Below are 19504 nucleotides of genomic sequence, written 5' to 3'. Positions count from 1 at the left end.
GATGGATTGGATGTGACACAGCTGTTCGTGGCAGGTTAAGCGGGGCTCTCCTTTGACAAAAAAACTTTTTTCCAACCAGGAGTCGGCTGCTCGATCCTGTCATGCATGAGAAAGGAAGCTTGTTCAGAAAACAGGGTGAGCCTGTTCGGAAAACCTAGTGGACTTGTGCGGAAAGGTTCTCTCCATACAGAAACGACATGTGGGGAAAAACAGAATGAGATGAATAATCCTCGCAGAGACCTGTTGTGGCTCTGGGTCCAAGTTTGTCTTGGGGTCCACGACTGTGGGTGTAACCAGGGTACGATGTGCATCGAGCGCATCTAATCTCCAGACATGTCCTGACTGGTATGTTTGACTGGCTTGTTTGAATCGCACTTAAATAGCTTCCCATTATTCAAAACTCGGCAGAAGATCAAAACTACCCACTACAATGAGGTCTTACCGCTCCATTATCACCGTGAAGTTCTCATCCCTTCCTTCACCCCACCCTAAAAGATTACACTTGTGTTGAGGAAAAAATTCCACAGAAGGGGATGGAGTAGGCCGCACCTCGTGACTAGGAGGAGGACCCGAATCATCGCTTTGAAGAAGCGGAAAGTGCTCTCGACTCGTGTCAGCTGTGTCCTGCCCGACATCAAGCCAAGATTGCTCGCCATCCCAAGAGAAAAAGGAAGTGAAATCTCAGCACCGCTCTTCTTCTTCTTCTTTCTTACGACTGCCTGGCAATTGGGAGCCGGCTTTACCGCGCCTGCGCCCATAGCAGAATCGCTTTAATTCACCGCTAGTCCTAAATGGTTTCGAATAAGGAAAAAAAAAAAAAAAAAAAAAAAAAAAGTGTACCCTCTCTCTATCTGTCACACACATACACATACACAGACACACGCACGCACCTCTAGCTCTCCCTTTGACATTCTCCACTGCAGCTGTATAATATTTCCAATATTTATTTTTCCCGTTTGATCTCCCGCTTCACCGACAAAAAAAGTGTTTTGCTGGAGATTTACGTTTTGCTGTAATGACTGATGTAGGCGAGCATCAAACATGCAGAAACCGTCAGTGAATTTTTTTGTTGATCATGGCCTTTGTAGTCTTCTCTTATTTTATGAAATTAGTTCATGTGTTCAGTGGTGTCGTGTGTTCACTGCAGTTAATACTGCGTGCATAGAAAGGTTTGGAAAATATCGGCTTCCCTGTTCTGACATCATGCTGTTAATCATAAATTAATTAACATTGTTGAAAGACAGTTAGAACTGTGGCAGAAGCTGTGGACAGATGTAGAAGGTCTGTACTCTCGTGTCATGGACCATCAACTAACGATGGACATAGAGTTGTCTCCTCATCTGTACTCTGGCCTTCGTTTTGCTTGTTTCTGTTTTGACTTTTGTTAATCCCTTCTGTCCACCTTCTTGTCATCAACTCAAGGGTAAAAGCAAAGTAAACAAAATTTCGAATCGTTTTCGGGAAATCTTAATTTCTACCTCGATTTGAACCTTTTGCGCAAGGACTTCTTCGCTGCTTGCTGTTGCATATTGAGTTAAGGAACGTTGCACTAGTTGCTTCCTCTTGACGGCCTTGCTTGATTTGGGTGAAACTTGTTCCTTTATTCAATCTCGCTCTAACCACATTCTAATTTCGGCCAAAAGGAGTTTGGGAAAGGCGAGCGATAGACGAGTGAATGTCTGCTGACATGCGTTGAAGGAAAGCCCAATATTTTTTTCCTGCCAATACAGCAGAGCCTCTTGGGATGGCCTGAGGGGCACAGAATCCAATGACTTCCATTCGGAAGGAAAAAGCTATTCTTTACCAATTTAGGGCCAGGGAAAGGTTTGCAGGAAGATGCTAGAACAGGCCCATCGAGCTGCCGTGACCCTGTGCATGGATTTGAGATGGGAGGTGCACGCAGTGCAAACATCCGTTGTAGCATTCATTATAACCGTCGAGTGATACTTGAAGGATTATTAAGCCAAACTCTTGTTTTTTTTTTCCTGATTTGTAGCTTCTCAAACTTACTTAAGCTTTTTTATCTTACTAACTAATTGTAACATAGTATTATCATGTTTTTGTGTTACCTGTCAGATATGTATGCTTTTTTCGTATGACTAATGTTCTAATCATGTTAAAGTGTTAGGCTGTGTTTAATTATTCTGACCAGTCACAAGGTATTATTCTTGATACAGAGAAACACAAAGAATGGTTAAAAAAAAAAACCTACTTCCCATAATGATCAGCACAAACATGTCACAAGAAATATTGCAGCGGATGCACGCAATAAACATCCGCAATAAACTCGTGATCAACTCTCTTTCTTGTAAATGTGCGCAAATAAACATATCTACAGTGCAAAGGAGGGGTTAAGGTTTGCATCAAAGTTCTTTTAAACTAAAAAACGAACAGTTTTGTGGTCAAGGCGTGTGATGCACATATGTGTGTTATAAATGATAGTTCGCTATAGAAATAAGCAGGGTGTTTACTAGGTTAAACACTGTACTGATCACAGAATACAAACACGTTCTGTACTGGCTACATAAACAAACTATTTGTCTGGGTTACAGAAGTAAACAAAGTCTGTACCGGATTAAAAAACAAATACTGTCTGTAGAAGGTTACAGTAACAACACGTGCAGTGTACAAGGTTACTCTACTACAGACACACACCGCTGAAGTGCAGCTTTCCAAGTTTCATTTTTATTGTTTAAAACCTGATTTTTTAAGTATTTTGTGCGATTATATTAGCAGTGTGTTACAATCACATCTTGTGCAAAGGATGACGGTCCTTTGACTTTTTGCCGGTTATTTTCATCTTCCACCCTTCATGCTGTCACAAAAATTCTTTTATTTTACCTCTCACCACGCTGTTTAAGGAGAATCCTTTCGGTACAGTGAGCAAACCTCGCCACATCTTTTGTCATGTTCCCAGACTGTCACAAAGATTCTCTCTTGGTGCAAACCAGTCTTGACATGCCGGACTTCATGATATTCTAGTTCTGGGTGTCTATAGTACTATTGTGTACCACACTGAGCTTTGTCACAATCGGCAAAGAACTCCAGCTTTGTTATAGCATAATGTTGTGAAAAGCAGCTTAGAGTAAAGGTTACAGAAATAAACATAAGATAGAGAAAACATTATCAATAAGTATTTCCTTGTAATTATTTAATTATTTAAGCGAAGATTTAGAATTGTAACATGTGAATAGAGAGTGTGCAATCATCGAATTATGGACGAACACATTTTTGAATTATTACACATGAGCTTGTAGTCATGTTTATATGTACACACGCGCGCACACACACATACACACATATGCACGCGTTACCGAGCGCGGCTGTGCACAGACCATGATAGAACCAAATGGTGAAGAAGAAAGACAGAGATGGCTCCAGAAGTCGGCCCGGACATCTGGGTGACAAGGATGAATGGCGGGGATTCTGTTTTGTACGGTTCGTGGAGACAAGATGGAAACCTGCCTGGAGGAAGAAAAAGAATTACAGGAAAGTTCTGAGATGATCAAAAGACGGAACTATGAGGGAAGAGCATGAGGGAAGGTTCATGAACCTCACAAAGGGAGTGCGTGCTGCCATCGGGTGCTTGCCTGGGAGCCTTGGTGGTGTGTGGGAACATGCTCCACCCCGCCAACAACACTGGCTAAGTGTAGGTCTTAGGACAGAAAGAGCGCCACCTTCTGTCTCATGATGCTGAAGCAGGTTCACTGCTTTCTCACGATGAGAGCCTGCATGTGATCAATAAGTAGCGAGATGCTGAAAAGAACAAAACTCACTAAACAGACCCTGGCATCTGTGACCGAAGCCTGGTCTACATTTTTATTCCTGCAGTACAGCATAAAACATGGCATAAAATCTTTCGGCACAGTCCAGAACAACCTTTTATAGGTTTCTTTTAGTACAGTCCAAGACATTACTTTGAAGTAGAGAGTGACAGACATTCGTGGGATCCGCTTGTCAACACTGTACATCCTGTACAAAACTACGGCAAGCGTGTGCAAGCAAACCATAAAAATAAATGCACATCTAGAGATATGTTTGCACATGTGTGCTTGCGTGTGTGTGTGTGTTGACTCGTGGTGACAGAATAGCTTAGAGACTAGGGCGAACTAACGCTGAAGTTTGTGTTGCAGACTCAGATCCAGCGCCTTTCAAAACGGTCGCCAGACTTCTGAAAAGATGTGAGGGGACATGGCTTCCGCCAGACATTTACTACAGCAGACTAGTGGTAGAGGTACATACCTGGGTGACCTGTCACCTCACGGACCCGGCCCCTCCTCGACAAACTCTCCGTCTCCCGGAACAGGGGGGTCGGCCATCATGGCGCCCAGTGAAGACCCCTCCCCCAGCGCCAAACTCTACAACCTCACGAGCCATTTTCCCGGGTGGTCGGTAGTTCACCCGCCTGGACCAGGGCAGGAAGGCACAGGGGGGGATGCTGGCGGACTGCCCTACTACCCCTACGACGGCAACTCCGGCTCTGGGGTGGATACAGCTGCTGTGGCGTCGTCACGTGACCAGCTCTCACCCATGACCTCCACGACCTCCACGTTGCTGGCGTCGACCGCCGATGTGCTGGGAAACGTGAGCTTCTCACCATTCGACTTCCTGTGCGATGATAACGACACCTTTTGTGAGTTCAACCTGACGATGGGCAAGGATGTGGACGAGAACGAACATTGCTGGCTACAAGTACTGGACCCTCCTGCTGGCCATCTTCCCCGTTTTTACCGTCTTCGGAAACGTGCTGGTGGTGCTGTCCGTGGTGAGAGAGAAGAGCCTCAAGACGGTGACCAACTACTTCATCTGCTCCTTGGCTGTTGCCGACATCATGGTTGCGGTCATTGTCATGCCCTTTGCTGTCTATGTGGAGGTTAGAATCTCGTGCCCCCCGGCACCTTTATTTTCTCTTTCTCGTGTTTTATTTTTCACTCACAGGTACTGATGTACGGATGTCGGGTAGTTTTGAGTGTTTTACTCGCCATTTTATGTGTTTCTGTTTTGTGTTAATTAATACGAACATGTTAGACAACTGATTCTTTCTCAGCACTCTAGTTTGGTCTTCATGAAGAAAAAGAGTTTTGTTGTATTTGGTTTTTTCTTTTCATTTAATTTTAGATTTTGTCTTTTCATGGATCGTTGATATCAAGTTATTATAAACTGTTCAAGAAGTTTACAGATATTTTGCACATCAGAATTTATATTTCAGAATTTCTACAATGTAAGGCAGCTCTCGTGGCAAGCTAATCTTAAAAATATTCAATATTCTTATCAGAGTTGTATTCCCTGCAGTGTCCCTTTCATTATTTATTGTTAGGAGTGCTGCCCGCGTCAGTGTCGTATTTGTTTTCCAATTTCTTTGAAGTCCGTCCTCTTACTTTTTCCTTTAAGCCTTCCTCCTCTTAGTGTGTTTACTGACATGGTGTAATCTTTCTTTTTCTTTCTTTCTTTTTTTTTCCCCCTTTCTTGTCAGTCACCTGACATTCGCCTTACCCTCGCCACCGCCAATGCTTCTTGTGTACGCCGAGCGATAGTAAAAGCAAATTCGCAATAATTGCTTCTTCTCGCGATGATCTCCTTGTGATTGTGTTTAAAAAAAATGTAGCGTGGGACCCATCCTTCCCACAGATCGTTGTTGACGGCTGTAAATAAAGTTCCAGCCCCAAAAGCTGCACAAACTAAAACAAACTGATATTGTTCAAACCTTCCGCCACCTCCACAGATTACCGATGCCTTTTTTCTCATTCTTTCACTCTAGGCAGTCGTATTATGTAACACCTAGCAAAGGGAGCAGGATATAACAAAAATATTAGAGAGTTAAAGCGAAAGCCTCTTCTTTGCAAAACTACTTGCATTCTGGGTAATATCAAGAAAGACGCATTTTAACAGAGTTTTAGGGACAAAGCGAACAAAAAAACACTAGAACTAACAGTATTTGCTGCGTCTGGGTGCGGAGATGAACACAAAAGAAAAAGAAGAAAACAAAGAGAACCACGAGAAAAACACGATCTAATCAAAAGGAGTGAGTTGAACATCCTCTGGGCCTAAAAACTTGGTCCTTTGTGTCTGGTGTGACTGAACGTGATCAAATAGCCGAAACCATTTGCTTGTCCTCCGCTTGCAGGTGTCTAAAACCGACTTAAGTGCGAATTCCAAAATGTCAGTCGCATACCAAGGCGGCTCCTTGACATCTGAAAGGCTTGAAAAAATGTTCGATGTGTATCAAAAGACCAGGGATTAAAAAAAAAAAGAAAGAAAACCCCACTTCGTATCTTGTTGCACGAGACGAGACCTTTTCTTGGGAAAAACAAGGGTTTTTATGGTTGTGTTCTGAGCCACGTACGCTGTCATGAAAGCGGATCCATGCGAGCAGAACATTCGCAAACAGCAAGTCAGTCAAGATGGTGTGGCTGGGGTCGACTCTTGCTAGACGTCCGTCGATTTCCAGTGACCGAAATTATTGGCGCAATGGACGTGAATCCTACTTACGACTTGAGTAAAGTGTACATAATGCTGTCCCTGTAGTGTGGCATTGCATCCTGTGTGGACCGGGTATCCCGCCTGTCAGCCAGACATCCCCATCACGCTAACAGTTCATGTACACGCACGCGTTTGTGTGTGCGCACGCACACATGTCGGACGGAAAGAGTTGTTTTTGTTTCAATTGATGGACTGAAAAAGCCTTACGCCGTTTAGGCTTGAAAAAAATCCGTTCCCAAGAGAAAAAAAAGTTCCAAAACAACTTGGCTCATCTGTCATCGTCCTCACATGCCTGCCTGCTGTTCTCTACTACACACAGTTCTTGTTCTAGACGAATCTTATCGTACTAAGTCTTCTGTTTATCTCGATATGTCTCTTTCCTGTCTTCAGAAACAAGGCAAAGACAAGGGGTGGGGATGGGGTGCAAGAGTCAAGATCAATAACCTGTTGCGTCTTCACCCTCAAAGCTATCCTCCAACCACATGATGCTCCTCAACCTAGAGCTGTTTCTTTTTGAATTATTACCACTTGAAACTATCACATTAACATTTTCTTGCTCGGCCATCTACAAGCACAATCTGTTGTAACAAGAAGCCGTCGAGCGTCCTCACATTACCCCAGTCAGGCAAGTTGAAATCACGGACAGTAGCTAGAACGATACTGATAGGACACTGAGGTCAGAGGTCAGATGGCCAGGATTTAGCTTGACAGCAACGGACGAAGGTCAAAGGTTCTGGTACAGCGAGGAGGATACCAGACACCAGCACGATGTGGGCTTCATCAGCTGTACACCCATTTCCGGCAGACTAATTTGCATTGGCATCTCTGCCGAGCATCACAATGTCATCATTGTCCAAGTGAACGCTTTGACTTCCACAGCGCATGACACGAAGACTACGAAGTGCAGGTGATCTGTGGTCAACTGGAAAGGGGTTTAGGGGCAGTGCAGACGAAGAACATTATAATTATCCCCGGAGATTAGAAACCAAGAGTGTGATGCGCGCCTACCAGTAATAAGCAGGAATAGAGAGTGAAATGGCCGAGGTGAAACAAATCACAGGGTTCTTAAACTCCTAGAGGCAGCACAGTCACAGACTCACCATGGCCCCCACAAGGATTCCAGGACGGAGTATTGGCACTCATCAGATGGTTTTGGTCCGTGGCCAAGTACACTTGATCCTGTGACAACAGCAATAACCTGCATTGCACCATGGTCTGTAACCTCCAATAAATAACTTTGTGTGCCGCTCTAAGTATAACAACTAGAAAAATACCCGTGTACTCAGTATTTGGCCACATTCTACATAAATACATTCTCTTAAATGTGTCTAGCACGCTAGGTATTCAAGGTATTAAGCTCATTAAAAGTTCAAAAGTTTACTGCGTGCAATAAACACCACAGGAGGCTCACGAGTGTTGCGAGGGACGTTCCGACGGAATATTTCTTTGTGTTGTGTGTCTGAACTGGACTGCCCTGACTTTTGCCAGTGCCAGAGCACGGAGTCGGCCAACTACCGCACGTCAGCTTGTGTTCAGCGACAGTTAACTGCCCACGTCGTCTCCTTGCAGCGTCAGATCACGTGACCCTTGCCCCGAAAGCCTCGGTACGCAATTCAGAAGGAATTACTGCTTTTCGATCGACACTACGATGCTCTGTCGTCGATGTCTGGCGTAGTAGTCGACGAGAGAGGTTGGCGTTAGCAGTTGACGATATTGACGATATTATTGTGTTCCTTCTTGCTACAAAGACTGACTTGCGGCCCCTAAGAGCAGCCCCTGCAGTTACAAACTTGAGCACGTTTTACCCACCCCTCTACCCACAGCATCCTCCTCTCCCCCTCCATCTTCTTCATGCTATTTCTAACGGAGCCTCTCTGCTGAGCTCAGATGGCGATCGCACAAAAGTCAACTTGAGTGACGTCCCCTGCAGCCCGTCAAAGAGTGCCGCGGCTTTGCGTGATGGCCGCCAGAGCCCATTTTCGGCAGCCATGTTTGTCTAGTCCATCAAACTCAATTACCAACTTGCAGTTCATTTTACGAGACATTCTGGCATCAGTCTTTAAGACGGACTGCGATGCCAAGCGTGTGTCTGTCCGGCGAGACTGCAAGGAATTATCCTGTGTTGTTTGCAATAGCTTTATCTTTATGTGTGTGTGTGTGAGGGAGAGAGAGCCTCTAGCCACAAGAATAACAACAACACAGATGGACACCTGTTTGCAACACCGATCTTGTGGTGACAGAGGATCACCATATGTATAAATCCTCTTATCTCCATCCAGCTATGTTAAATTTCTTGATGAATAATGAAAAGAACGGAGAATGTTGGTGTCAAAAGGTCAGTAAAGATGGGAAGGATTTTAAATAAACACAAATGTCAAATGTGCAGGTGAGAGGAGTTAAAAGTTTCACAAAGTTCTGTAACATGACAGACTTCAATACAAGTCCTTAAAAAATTAGGGTTAGGGCATCGGATGGGAACCAGTTACATTGCAATTGCCAGTGACCTCATTATCCGTTGCGTGAGGTCAAGCGCGCTAATGACGTTTAGCTGTGTGTCAGTTACAACTATGCAACCGGAGAAATTGCGTTAGCGGTAGTCGACGAAGGAGAAGGTGGAGGAAAAAACGAATGGGTATTATTTTCAGGTCCACTGCAGCGAGAAAGACGAAGTAAGCTTTCTTTCTTAACACACACAGTTAGTCACGTGAGACGGCCGCAAGGGAGTCTGGGAAGTTAGACAACTGGGGCAAGACTGTCTTCGTGTTAAGTGAGGATGTTATTACCCACGTTCCCCTTACCCTGGAGGTAACTGAACATTAACAGCGTTAATTAGTGGTTCAATTAACACTGTAGTGAGTCGGTGTCACTGGGACAAAGAACAGCTGACAAGATAAACACCAGAAATGCCTTTTTCCCCACATTCTTGTAGAATCCTGTGTAGGGAATTTTTTTTAAGTCTTAAAAATTTCCTCTGACCAGCTATTCAACCGACAAAGAATGGCGGACTCTGTGCACGCACGGATATTGAAGAAAAGGAAAGAAGTTTGGCACATGCGTGAAAGGGGGAGGACTGGAAGACATTGTGTCTGGAATGCAGCAGGAGTGATGTATATTTTATGAGTTCTCCAATTAAACAATTACCGAGTGAAGGTTAGGTTGTGTGCTGATGTCGAACAGTCACAAGAAGAGTGCCCGAGAGCTGACAGTGAGAATTCTTTGACTAACACGACACGTAGACAGACGCCACGAATGGCTAAATCTCAGATGATCGGAAATAAACCAGAAATGATCGATGGTACGAGTGACTGGGGATGTGAGGACTGGGCGAGTGGCTTGCTGGATGGAGATGTGTGGAGATGAGTATAGTACTTGTGTGAGAGAGAAGAGATGGTAAAAGTATTTTTTTTTTTTGATGTTTTGCGTTGTTGGGGGAAAGGGTGGGTAAATGGGTGTAATGTTAGGAGAAATGGATGCGCTGGGAGGAGAAATGATAGGTTAATGGATGAGTTGTTAGAGAAAAAGGTGGGTGAGTAGATTCGTTGGTTTAAATGTCAGTTGAGCGGGAGGGCGGGTGAGCAGACACTCATGAGTATACTCATCTGAGTTAACAGCCGCACGACCCTGTTCTAAGCTGGTGTCGGGAAGCATAAGTTAACATTCTCTATTCTCATGCAGTGGTGGATAATTTGTCAATGTCTTCTCATTACATTCAACAATATTAACACGAAAAAAAATAGAATATTGAAAATGAAACTCAGAGGTTTTAAAGTTATTGCATGTGTCATACATTAATTTGTCTTTGATCATCTTCTTTTGATAGAACTGAAATAAGTTCCCTAGCTCTCACTATTATTTGTTTCTATGTCAACACTTTGTTAATTTACATTTATTTAATTAGCTTTAGCATCTGATACATATAACAAACTAAAGAGTTTTCTCCAAAAACTTGACATAGCGATGCTCAGTCAACGCGTTTAGCGTTGAGATTTCTTACCTGAAAGTCCAATATCTATTACAATTTGATGACAATTATTAAATTTTAAATTGCATTGTCACTATGATGAGATCGTGACCTGCTTCTGTCGGAGAAGAAATATTTTGTTATCAAATGAATCAGGTTGTACAATTTCTTATAAAATGTACATCTTTTGCTGCCGAATACCCATGTAGCTGTCACTAGTAGGTTACAGCTTATCTGTAGAGAAGAAAATACCGGTTACCCGTGGTACTACCCGTGACCTACAAGCTTAGAATGGCGTCGTTATGTCACTGATCCCTTTGTCGTGACGCTACACCTCACCACAAGTCACAGTCACAGGTCGTGGTCTCGCCATGCTACACGTCACCTGCCGTCACGCTACACATAAACACGATCGAGGGATTCTGCTTAGCTGGCAGTTCGTGGCAGTAACTGTCCTGTCGGCAAGTCATTCTTTTCCCCTTCACGGAAATCCCGCGAGAGTTGTCCGACACCGGCTAATCTCTGTCCGCTGGCCCGTGCCGCTGCCTCCTCCTCCATGATGCTAGGACATAGTATGTTACAAGTATTGTGTGTGAGGGACACACAGCTTCACCACCACCCGACTGACAACAGGCCCTGGAGGAGAGCGAGTTTATCTGTAATCTGTTCACGACAAGATGTCAGCAGACGTCAGGGGACAGCCTGCCTCAGCCAACGGAAAAGCCGTTCAGGGTATGTGAACAAAGCTGACGATGCCGGGTACAAACCTCATGCTGTTGACCTCTGTGCATGGTAGTGCCTCACGAGACAGGAAAGGCTGTATTTATCCAGATATTACCAAGTATTATCTTGCACTGAGATATTCCCCAGATATTAGGAAAAGGCGATGCACCCTACTAGACCCTTAAGGGAAGCTCTTCGAAGAGCTCATTTCCGTCGCACAAGATTTCCACTCGCCTTGGAAAAAAAAAACCCACACAGGTCATAGGTTATGGGGTATAATAAGCCCAAAACATGTACATGGGTTAAAGTTTGTAATTTTCCCAAAGTATTTAGTTTTTTTGAAAGTTTCTTCTCCTTTAAAGCCTGAAGAGTTCAGTGAGAGGAAAGCTTCTGGTGCAGACTCTCTACGAGCTGTTCATTGTACTTCTTGTCACCTCGCTAGTAGATGTGAACATTGAAACTGTCCCCCAGCTTCCTCTGCTCTGCTAATACCAAGCTGCTCCTGCTCCGTGTTTGCTTGTATCTTTTGAATAGTGGATGATAAGCATACAGACAAGAAAAACAAAAGAAAGAAGCACAAACATGAGAAAAGGAAGAAAAACAATTACAATTCCTCGCTTGCGCATTAGGTCTCCACGAGAGTGAAGGAGTGAGTGAGTAAAACTGGCAGTTAATAACACGCTTTAGCCCCAGAAGATTACAAGAGAAATACAGAAAAAATTGACAGCAATTTCGTTCCTCGTGCGAGCAGAAATGAAAATGACAATTATGGGATTCGAATGTGTACCCCACCGCCATCTTCTTTTCTGTCACTGCCATGCAGTTGTGATTTGGCAACGGGGTGGGACTCTCGTGCGCGTGCTGACTGCACAAACAAACAAGTCTCATCTTCTAAAGAATTAAACTTCTCGCTCTTTCTTTTCACTGTATATATTTATTGGGGTTTGTCTGCGAGGCCACAGTCGCTCTCGTCCTCTCCTTACCAAAAGGTTTGGCAGATCGATGACCGTGTTCAGAGCCAGAAGGGAGACGAGAGATGTGACCAGTTCTGAAAGTCAGAGGATGTCGGGGATGGATCGATGCAAGTCCCATCTTCGCTAACAAAAGTTAATACCAAAGCCTTTCTGAGAAATATTTAACACAAGAAGAAAATGGATGAACGAAATAAGCAGAAGAAAATAGCAACATTTTAAAACAAAATTCGTTGAAAATATTTTTTACATTGTTTAAAATTGTTTACAAATCGTAAAAATAAGCCACTAATTATAATAATGAAAAAAATTGATTAAATATTTTATAAAAACATAATACTTGTCATAAAAGGAATTGACTTTACATGTAAATGCACACTATAGAGGTGATATTGCACCCGACATGTTGCAGTGTCAAAGCCATGTAGAAGACGTGAGAACATGTCAGAGGGCGAACCCAGGGGGCGCTGCAAAACTCGTTTTAATCGTCTCAGTAAGCGTTTGCTGTGAAGACCACACACCTTCCGTCAGGGAAAACTAGTTTCTTGCGCTGACATGAGGGGTGTCTTCGGCATCCCTGATGACGACAGCAAGGATACGTCATGACGCCCACTTCCAGCCGTTTGGCGACGCCAGCGCCCCCAAGCTCGTTGTTAGACGCGAAATTGCAACACCGAATAAAAAGTCCCGACAAGTTTCAGTGTGGTTGAAAAAAAGAAGAAAATTTACCCCAAAGAACAACCAAAAAACTTAAATATATCGGGTAATTCTTTACAAAAGTCATTAATAATAAAAGTAATAGATAAATCAACAGCAAGTAAAAACAACGGGCAACTGTTATTCGCAAGCCTTGTCTTGGTCAGTGTTTTCTGAACCCTCAAGACTTAGTCAAGTGGTCAAGAGTCTGGGTGTACAGGATCTCTTCAAAGTGTTCCATCCTGTGGTCTATTTGTCCTGTATCGTTTGTTATGGTTTTGCTGTCTTTGTTTTTACCTGGCTTGTTTGGGTTAATGTTCCTGCCTGACAGAGTTCGTGTTATTTCGTGTAGTCGCTTCATGTTTCCCTGTATAGCTACTGTCTGCTTCTTCTGTCAGTTCATGGGTCAAGCTTCTCTTGTCCTCTCTGACAGACCTCTTCACTTGGCAGTTATATTCAGCTCTAAGATTTTTCTTCTCTTGTTAATCTTGACACTGGTTGAGCTTGTTTACTTCCCTTTCTTGATTCAGTCTTTGCCCAGGTCTCTGGAGTCATCCATTCCTTGTGTTTTCTTTCCCTCTTCCCTAGAACATCTGTACAGGTTGTCTTCCAAATGCTCTTGAGTTTAACAATGTCCCTCCACTGATTCTTCTGTCAGTCCTGAAAGGCCTCATACTTATTCTTGACTTCACAGTAATAAATTTCCCTTGTTTCATTTTCCTTGAAATGGAGTCGTGGCATTCTTCAAAGCTTGCAGCTGTTACCGGGTGGATAGTAAGACGTGTTTCTGTGTATAAACAAGCTTGGTTTACAGTGTTTATTAAAATCCTTACTTTGCTGATTTTTCATTATGTTTGAATAGAATTTTATCTCTTTTAACCAGTTTGCAGCTTTGGAGGAAAACTGAGCTGACGAATATTGACATGTGCACTATTTACACAGACAGATAAAGAAAGCATTTTATCTTTTTCTCCTCCTTCATTACTTTTGTTTAATGTAGTAGTAATCACAAGGATACGCGTGCTTCTCCAGCAACTTCTCTGTTTTCTGCTCAAGGAACACATTTGACACAAACCCAATAAAAAAAAATCTAAAATGGTTTGTTTACACAGTACACCCGCGCTAAATGATCCCTTGTCGATGATTTCTAACTAACATTCCATACCAGGAGATATTCAAATGTGAAAATTCAAATGGACCAGATTTTAATTACTTTTTCGTCAGCATAGGTGTACTACAGAATGCATAAATTTTATTCCAATTGTCTACAGGCATTATTTTCTCAGTCTCCAGGAAGCAAACTGACTATCTCCACAAAAGTGTGACTGAGAGAATATCGATCATTTGTTGACATCCAATAGTCGGCGTGTTTCATGTAGCGCGTGGGTAACCGCGGCTAGCTCAGTTCAGTGAGAAAGAGAGAGAGAGAGAAAGAGAAGGTTGCCAGAAAATGAATGCCATCAGCTACCCATCAATGTGGCATTGCTGTATTTTTAAAATTCTAATGCTCAATAAAAATGGTTGCTTCAGTCGCGACAATATGCTTGCCATTGATGAACAGGTATCCAGAGCTTGCAATCTCTCTTTATAAAGGTTTGGAACCGAGACAGATGATGAAAGTCAGTCAGCTGTTACATGTTTACTGACGCCAGCCAAACCGAGGCTCTGCCCTTGTGCTTTTGAAAATAGACTTTTCCTACTTTGTCGATTGCCGTTCGTCCTTTTGACTGGCGTTGCTCGGTCGCTTTTGTGGAGAGTTTCAGCAGGTGCGAACAGGAAGCTCGGCGCCCACATTTGCATATCTCAAAGAACACGTCGACACAACACTTCCGTTCGTACACCGCGGACTGTTGAGTAGTTCAAGCTCAGATACTAAGTCGATGCTTTTGCTTCATTTTGCTTTTAATTTCAGAGTTTTTCGGAACTTTTCTAATCCAGTGCATTTTGCTGTCTGTGTTTGGATTGCTGTCGGAGAAAAGAGCACTCACTGACCTTTATATATATATATCGTCACACCAACTTGCACAGCTTTGTCAGATGGCTAAGTTAGTGACAGTTTACATCCTCGATTAATGTTATTGAACTGTTGTTTTATTCACCTATACGGCCAGTTTATTAGAGTTTGGTCACTTGCCACTACCGTTATGGTGCGCGTGGGAGTCAGCTGCCCATAATACAGTGTTCGTGTGGAAGAGTGAGGAGAAAGACAACGGACGAAGGAAACAGAATAATCAAAGGTTATGCTTTTTTACTTTTTGTGCACGTTAAACCCTCGATCTAAGGGAGAAAACTGATACACTACATCATCACAAAACAAAGGCTAAACGATAAAACAATAAGAACATTAGATTAATTACAAAAATGAGGGTTGGGTCTTATTTGACGGTATTTTTTCAACCAGTTAATAGCAAGTGATGTGTGTTCTTTTTTCATTGTTAGTAATTAATGTTAACGATGGGAGGAAGGCCTCTACAAACGATCAAAGGTTGTGATATAGAGTTTGCTTTGAAGAGTCCTGCTTTGAACGGGTTTAGCCTGATATCAACTTGCTCCCACTTGCTGGAGGTGTGAAGGGAAGGGTGTTTCATGGAACGCTTCATGAGAGAGAGAGATAGTTATAAAGAAAAGATCTGAAAATGGTTTCATTGATAAGGTCTTTTTAGTGTTTTTGTGATGTTTGGAAGGGACGAGTGCTCACCTACAGGCCATTACGCACTGCGGGGGATCGGGCTCGGCGGGACATTAGGGAAGGGGAGAGTAGTAGGGGCGAGGAGGGACAGAGGTTGGGGTGGACTCACGAGGCGGACCGTTACTCTGTGACGCCGCAGGTGTTGATTACTGCTGCTGGTGCCCTGCATCATTTGTTGTCCCTTGCTCCTGATGTCCAGGGGGGCCCGCCAAATACGCAGAGGTGGTGCACTGTAGCGGTTGCCAAATCCCTGATTTATACGAATCTCAAACTTTGAATGACTTGCATCATGGTTACTACTAATAGAAACATAGTATACCATAGCACTTTGAATGAGTTAAGGCAGCTATTAAGGTTTAATTTTAATCTTTATTTATCCAAAACCTGTTTGAGTCACAGTTTTGTCTGGTCTATGTGTTGAATAGGATTGTGTTGTATTTCACTTTTGGGCTCCCGAATAATGTTTTCGCTTTTAACTCGACAACCTCACTATAGAGAGAAGGAAACATTCTTTTACCTGAACGCTTCTCTTTGCTACCACCACTACTACTGTGTTCGTTGTTTCTGCTGCTGCTGCTGCTGCTGCTGCTGCTGCTTCTGCTGCATATCTTCTTCTTCTTCCTTGTCATATCTTTTTCTTTCATTCTCTCTCATTCATAGTTAGAACTTGCTTTTTATTTTCCCCATCCTGCTATTGACAAATATCATTGAATTATCACCCCCTTCTCGATTCTTCTCTTGTCATTTTCTCAAGCTTCTTCATCATCTAAACTGCATCTCCGTCCTAACTACGTCCATGTGCCGGCAATTTCTTGAAAGTTGCTTTCTAGTGTTGACACAGATAGAAGCAGATGTTCCTCACCGACCTTTCTCAGGGGAGACCACGCACATTCTGTCGGTTCCGTCTGTGGACAGATCCATTGCTTTCAGACTGTCGTTAATCTATACCCAGTCCTTCTGACTGTTTGGCTTTCTTGCTGGATGTAATTTGGGGGTCTTCTGCAAGTGGTCGGCAAGACCACAGTGCGAAAGTCGCAAGATGGTGTGATTGGAGGAAAGGAAAGGGGTCAGATGGAGCGCGATTGATTGATGGAATTGGCCTAAAATGGCCATAATTTCAACGATAACTGTGATTACTACAGAGCTGGCTGATGCGTACTACCCTCTTAGTTGGTTAGTTTCTCCATGCAGTCAAGTCTGAAGCTTGTAGACATGAGAGAGGGGTTCAAACTTTCTCTTCGTGTGACGCTTTTCTTGGGGATGGTCTGCTCGACAGCTGCCTACCAGCATATACTAAGGTCCACAGACACATCGGCAAATACTTAGATATGTAGATCAACCTGCAAGGAATGTCTGTTACTGCTTACATACAAAGGTGTTAAACTCAAACTGTTAATGTCAGAGAACCGACGCACGCATCTGCCTCACGTGCCGACACTGGCCTAATGAGGGGTTCAAATCCCAGCTGCTAACACTTTTCTCTGTATAGTTATTATGTAATGGACTGCATATGTGCATTTAAATGTGTGAGAGTGTGTTACATGCTTGTCAGATTGGTATCACTACTGTAAAGCGTGTTGAGCTTCCATTGTTGAGCTATTACAAGTTATTACCCCGTGTGTCCTTTTAATTCACTAGTTTGCAGTGCCACTGAGCTCATCGTTTGATGTTTCCTATAGAATGCTAACACAGTGCCCTGCCCCTCCAGATGACATCTGTACAGACCCACGTCCTCACGACCTACACTGACTAACATATGCAGCTGCTAATTGTTGATAGCTGAACATTGCTCAATCATGTTATTCGCTTAGTTCAATGTAGGAAAAGTTTGGAGTTCGTTTATGCTAATCTGGTGGTAGACTTTCTTTTCTCATTTTTTATGTTAAATGATATTTCTGGCTTGTGGAATAGAGGAAATCGATGGAAACGTGCCAACAGACAATTACATAACGTGGGGAGGAAGCCTTGCGTCTCACATAACCAGTTTATAGCCAATGACCCGATGCACCTCACGGTCAGACTGTCAGATGAGCGAAGCGTAGACATTCTTTAATTAACAATTAACAGGAGTCTTGACCATCTTTATCAGATTTACTGTCTTTCCCAATATGTCCATTACGAAAATGGTAAAAAATTAAGCTGTCACTTTTATGTGCTTTTTAAGTAGTTTTATTAGACAACTCGCTTCTAACGCTTCATTTGAGGCAATTGCTGATTGGAATCGAGATAAGAGTGTGAACAGGCTCTACGGTTTCGAGTGCCCATAATGCAATGTGGGTCGGTGGGAAACCACTGAATGTAAATTCTATATGTCATCAATGTTCGTGACAACTCGGTTTTTTAAAATTGTACTCGCGTCTCTATTGAATTTTTGGTTTCTATATATGATAATAATGTTGGCATATGTTTCATTATGGAAATAATTTCTTGTGACCAATTCACTTAGAGAGAGGAAAATGTTATTTGAATAGCTTATAGACTATGTGGTAATCGTACCTTAACTCTCTACTTCAAGGGGCCACGAACATGCTTTTCTGTAAGCATTTTTCTCGAGAGCTCATTCCATGTTACTTGCTCTAATCTTTTAGTTTGGAGTGAGAAATAAGAAAGGTTTTACTACATTCACCTTTTTATTGTTTTCTCCTCCCCACCCCCTTCTCTCTCTGTCAAATACTCAGCTACAGGTCAAATGGAGACTGTCACCATCCCAAGCTGATAAAATTGTGGTTTGTTGGAATAACAAATGGAAAGAGTAAGATGATGGATACTATAAGAACATAATGATTGTTCGTTTATGCCTCGCCATTTTTTTACCGAAGTAAGAATGACAGCAGAACTGACAGGCTTAGATATCAGTTCCTGAAGAGGACAGTTATTGTACTGCACCAGGAGCCACAGGTTTCTGCCTGTGGTAGTCAATGGGGATGCTTGATGTGCGAGTACATCTTTGTACTGAAATCACATATCTAGAGCTAGTTCATCAGTAAACCATCAGTTCTTCACCCTCAGTGCAGTTTGTAACAGATCTCTTTGGGGCTGAGTGATGCCTACTGCGAGGCATTTTAAAAATAGCTTCTTCAACTTTGCAAGAATCGCTGTTTAGTTAATGTCTGTGTAAATAAGGAAAGTGGTGAACACAACTTTATTGCAGAGGAGTAGCGAGGTCTTTGAAGAGTTCAGTCGGCATCTCGCTTACACAAATATCTTCAGGCAGATGACCTTTCTGGGTGTCATGCTTGGGCTAGTACGACCGTCAGTTTGTCAGTTTGACACAACCGCTTGATGAATGTTTACCATGTCTTCAGCTTTCAGATAATGAAATTGCATGAAGTGGACAGAGAAGGTAGACTTGAGCATGTTGCGTGTAAGCGCCTGGCAAGGTCTTCCTGCTGGTGGGCAAAGAGCAGGACAAGATGGAGAGGACATGGCGATGCTGTCAATGCAGTAGACGACGTAAGCAGATTAAAGTTTCTACGCAGTGCCGACACAGACTGCTTGAAGAGACCACTGGTGTCTGGGAGCAAAGGAACTATCTGTTCCTGTCTGCTCTCGAGAAAGAACATAAGATATTTCTTTACTGGGCGTTTTTTAGGAGCTCAGGAGTGTCTGATAACATTAGTGTACCAAGCTGACTTCTTATTTTCCCTCTACTCCTCGCTTTGATTCTCTTGTCTCTCTACTTTATTATTCTTTTCTTTCCGTTCTTTTATCAGGGTTTTTATCAGGGTTTTTTCTGTGTCTTTTGTTCTTGGTATCGCTATTTTTTGTCTTCGTTTAGGAGAGCTTCAGGCTCAAAGTCCCATGAGTAAGAAGAAAACTAGGTCCTTGCAATGTGACAGTACAGAGGGTTTTCTTAAGAAAAACAGTTCATTCGCTCTACCATTTTCATTTTCGTGTTCCTTTAGCAGCTTGAGAATAAAAAGTTCTACTAAAAATAATCTTTTGCTCCTGCGCATTAGTAAATATGATAAATATAAATACAGA

At 42.9% G+C, this 19504-nt stretch overlaps 1 protein-coding gene across 6 annotated transcripts in view; it reads left to right on the top strand.

Moving 5' to 3' along the window:
* LOC112567669 (dopamine D2-like receptor) overlaps positions 1–19504 on the top strand; it is a 246808-nt gene that overhangs the window by 218895 nt on the left and 8409 nt on the right. For all 6 annotated transcript variants that reach the window (XM_025244393.1, XM_025244392.1, XM_025244394.1 and 3 more), the window contains one exon: positions 4134–4873. In XM_025244393.1, coding sequence (XP_025100178.1) covers positions 4661–4873 — 213 coding nt within the window. In that variant the 5' untranslated portion in view covers positions 4134–4660. The remainder of the gene's footprint in view (positions 1–4133; positions 4874–19504) is intronic.

Source organism: Pomacea canaliculata, linkage group LG7 (genome assembly GCF_003073045.1).
Source record: "Pomacea canaliculata isolate SZHN2017 linkage group LG7, ASM307304v1, whole genome shotgun sequence".
NCBI classification, from domain to species: Eukaryota; Metazoa; Mollusca; class Gastropoda; order Architaenioglossa; family Ampullariidae; genus Pomacea; species Pomacea canaliculata.
This window is presented reverse-complemented; position numbering and strand designations above follow the sequence as displayed.